At 46.4% G+C, this 3,560-nt stretch overlaps 1 protein-coding gene across 1 annotated transcript; it reads right to left on the bottom strand.

Annotated features, from left to right (window-relative positions):
* Positions 1–388: 388 nt before the first annotated feature.
* On the bottom strand, positions 389–1,604 carry LOC125524121. The gene has a single exon (XM_048689193.1). The coding sequence runs from the start codon at positions 1,495–1,497 to the stop codon at positions 604–606; it is 894 nt and encodes a 297-aa protein (XP_048545150.1). The 5' UTR covers positions 1,498–1,604; the 3' UTR covers positions 389–603.
* Between the last annotated feature and the right edge of the window lie 1,956 nt (positions 1,605–3,560).

Below are 3,560 nucleotides of genomic sequence, written 5' to 3'. Positions count from 1 at the left end.
TCGATCGCCGCCGGTTCAAATTGGACGAGCTCGACATCGCCGTGGCCTCCCATGACCTCAGCCTGGCCGCCGGAATCCTCCCGGCACGGCGGGCAAAGGGGCACGACTCAGCCGGCGTGGCTGACAGTAGAGCAACGCACGGACGGCGGAGGCGACGGGGCGTGGCCGCGTGGTGATGGGGCGCGGCCGACGTGAAGATGGGGCGCAGCCGACAGGGACTGGGTGTGGCCGATGGGGTTAGGCGTGGCCGGTGTGGCCGGCTGGGGGAAGGAGCGGCAGCGGCCGGACTGGAGGAATGAGCACTTTATCCCAGTTTTACAGTTTTGTTTACAACGTCTGTTTGGCCGTAGCTAAAATAAATCCTTAAAATGCAATTTTTTTCCCGAATTTCAGTTTTACAATTTGCGATTTTAAGAAGTCTGCTAGAGATGCTCTTAGTACTACAAATTCGTTCTTCTATTCATGATCTACGTCTGCTAGAGATGCTCTTAGTACTACAAATTCCTTCTTCTATTCATCATCTACTTATTTACGGTTACGCTGGATTTCTGCCACTAATTTCACTAGTACAGCTAAGATGGATGGCACATGATAGTAGCAAAGCTAGAAGATGTGGAGCGTGTGGATGTTGAGGAGCGCGACCCTGGTCTGCACGAGGCTCCGGAACACCTTCTCGCTCCCGGCCTCCATCTCCTCGATGAACTCCTCCAGCTCCTCCAGCCTTTCCGCCACGGCTATCTCCTCCGACCCCGACCCCGGCGCCGGCGCCTTCTTGTTGTTCTTCGTCACCAGGCACGCCAGCGCCGCCGTCCCTTTGCACGAGCACGACTCCGCCGCCACGGACCCCAACATGGCCGCCACGGCCCCGAACAGCGCGGCCGAAGCCGACGCCGTGGCCGCGGCCGACTCCATCAGCAGCCCCGTCACCTCCACCTCCGCCGAGCTGCCATGACCGCCGCCGAGGATGCTCAGGCGCGAGGGCCCGACGGCGCACTCGCTGGCCGTGGCGGCCAGGCGCGCGAGCTCCTTCCCGGCCCTGCGCTGCGACCGCACTGCCGAAGCCAGGTGTGCCCCGTCGCGACGGCGCACGGCCGCCAGAGCCTCGGCGACGTCCTGCTTGAGCGGCACCACGGCCTCCTGGAAGCAGCCGTGCGCGTCGGCGAGGCGGAGGAAGGAGTCCAGGAGGCGGTCGACGCTGCCGCCGGCGCCGGAGAGCGCGGCCTGGGCCTCGGGCAGGTCGAGCAGGTCGCCGAGCGCGGCATGGAGCGCGTCTACGTGCGCCAGCCCCGTGGCCACGGAGGCGGCCAACGCCGCCGTGCCCTGCTGCGCCCAGGCGCGCACGGAGCGGATGTGGGTGTGGAGGTGCGCCAAGATCGTGTGCGAGCGGCACGGCAAGCTCACGGACCGCCCGTGGTACGACGGGGACGGAGCGCGCGCCTTGGGAGACCTCGAGGGGCTGAGAGGGAAGGAGATGGAGCGTGCAAAGGCGCGCGCCATGGCTTGCGGTCGAGATACCGGCCCTGTTTGGATACTCTAACTCAGTTAAAGGTTAGAGTTAGATTCTAACCTTAAACTAACCCTAAACTAACTCTAACCAAAGAGCTGTTTGGATGGTAGGGTTAGATTAATAATAAATATTCTTTCTCAATCATTTGACTACTTTGAATCATGTTTGAATGAGAGGGATAACTTTTTTTACTATTTTTTCTAGTAGGCCTAAAAAAACTAACCCAAATAAGCTCCTCTAATGTGGTGGCTAGTTTTTTAGGGTGGGTTGGATCCAACTAACCGAAACTAACCCATCATATTTGAATATTTTTAGGTTATTTGAGCCTCAACTAACTAAAACTAACTCTAACTTAGGGATCCAAACAGGGCCACCGCTTTGACGATGGTTGGTGTGCGCGGCTGCTTGCGTGTCTGTCTGTGCAGCGTTGCTGCCTTATAAAGATCCCAGCTGAGCTCTCTCGACTATGAGTTGAGCTGGACGTGGGTTGATGTCTGACAGTGACACACGCGCTTGCACGTGTGCTTGTGTGGTCGAGGTACAGCGCGTGGTGAGGGAGTGATGTGGTTTTCAGCGGTTGTGTCAGACAACACGAAGTGGCACTGTTGCCGTGTAATGCCAAGATCGTTCTTGGTTTCTGGCCTCTGTTTTTATTCTTTTTTTTTGGTGAGTCCAGATCGATCTGCCCAGCATGCATAATCAGCTTTCTGATCGAGATTCAGCAGAGCAAGACCACAACACAGGTTGTAGGGATACTCCCCAACTTACATCCAGATTCAGATTTCTATATTTGAAAGGATTTTCTTTTGTGTTCATCTTTGTTCATCGATTAAGTGAGAAATCTCTTTAGATATGATACAAGTATCTTACAGTTGAGTCATATATATTAGCAACCAGGGCTCAACCCCCTCTCCCCCTTCCTCCTAATTGCAGTAAGTGCCAAGCGAGAGTAAGCCGACATGGTTTTCGGCGACCCTCGATGAACTCATGGGATCCCCTTTCTTTGTTGGAAGCTCCGGTAATGAGAGCGGAGAGGAACTTATGGACACATTACACACTATACAGTTGGTAGAATTTATTTATTTAGTGTTACAGCTAAATTTGAGACTCCTCATAAACTCTTAACACACTCTACCAAGTTTGGATATTTAAGGATACTAAGGATATGGAAAGACATAAAAATGCTATAATATAATCTGTAGAAATGTATACTCGAAGAAATGTTATATATTTGTTCTCTTAGATTTATGGAGAAATGCATTGTGATAAAAGATTTGCATAAATATATCAAATTAAAATGAAATTTATATCATTTATTGATAAAAATATAATTTAATCTTTAACATGTGAAAACTATTTGGATAATGATAAATAATAAAAATTATGAATGTTACTATACCAAAGCGTGAATATATAGTTAATTATACTAGTTATACAAAAAATACTAGTCAAAATAGTATGTTGAAAATTGCGTGTATTAATAAAATAATATGTGGTTACTACTAAGATAAGGCATATAGTACTAAAGTAAAAATGTTTAATATAAATAAAGAAAAACAATTAAGTTTAACACGTCATATATATATATACCATTCACATGAGTGTATATAATTAGAAGACAGAGTATTTATATAAAGAACATGACCTCATCTTTATTAGAAAGACAATTACACTAATAATTTCCAACCAAAATATTATATTTGTACTCGATTGCAAACAAAAAAGACCGAATTTGTTTTTTATTATATTTAGTATGATTTTTTATTTCAATTTTATAAATTATAAAAAATATAATAACAAAGATGTGTATGTTTGTCTTAATAAAATATATTTTCATTGCAACATTTTTCTATGTTTATAAATAAATATGTAACTATGTTTTTATTAAAGATTTGATGAAATGCATTCTTACCATAAAATTTCAGAATTTAATAATTTCAATGATGTTTGATATGTTAATAAATGAATTGTGACTTAAATTTTTTGTTTATTTGGAAGGCTTCTTTACTTTTTTTTTTCTTTTAGCCACATGAGAAACATGTCGCTTCGGAAA

This window comes from Triticum urartu, chromosome 7 (assembly GCF_003073215.2).
Source record: "Triticum urartu cultivar G1812 chromosome 7, Tu2.1, whole genome shotgun sequence".
Lineage (NCBI taxonomy): Eukaryota > Viridiplantae > Streptophyta > Magnoliopsida > Poales > Poaceae > Triticum > Triticum urartu.
Note: the sequence above shows the minus strand (reverse complement) of the source record. Positions and strands in the feature narration are given on the sequence as shown.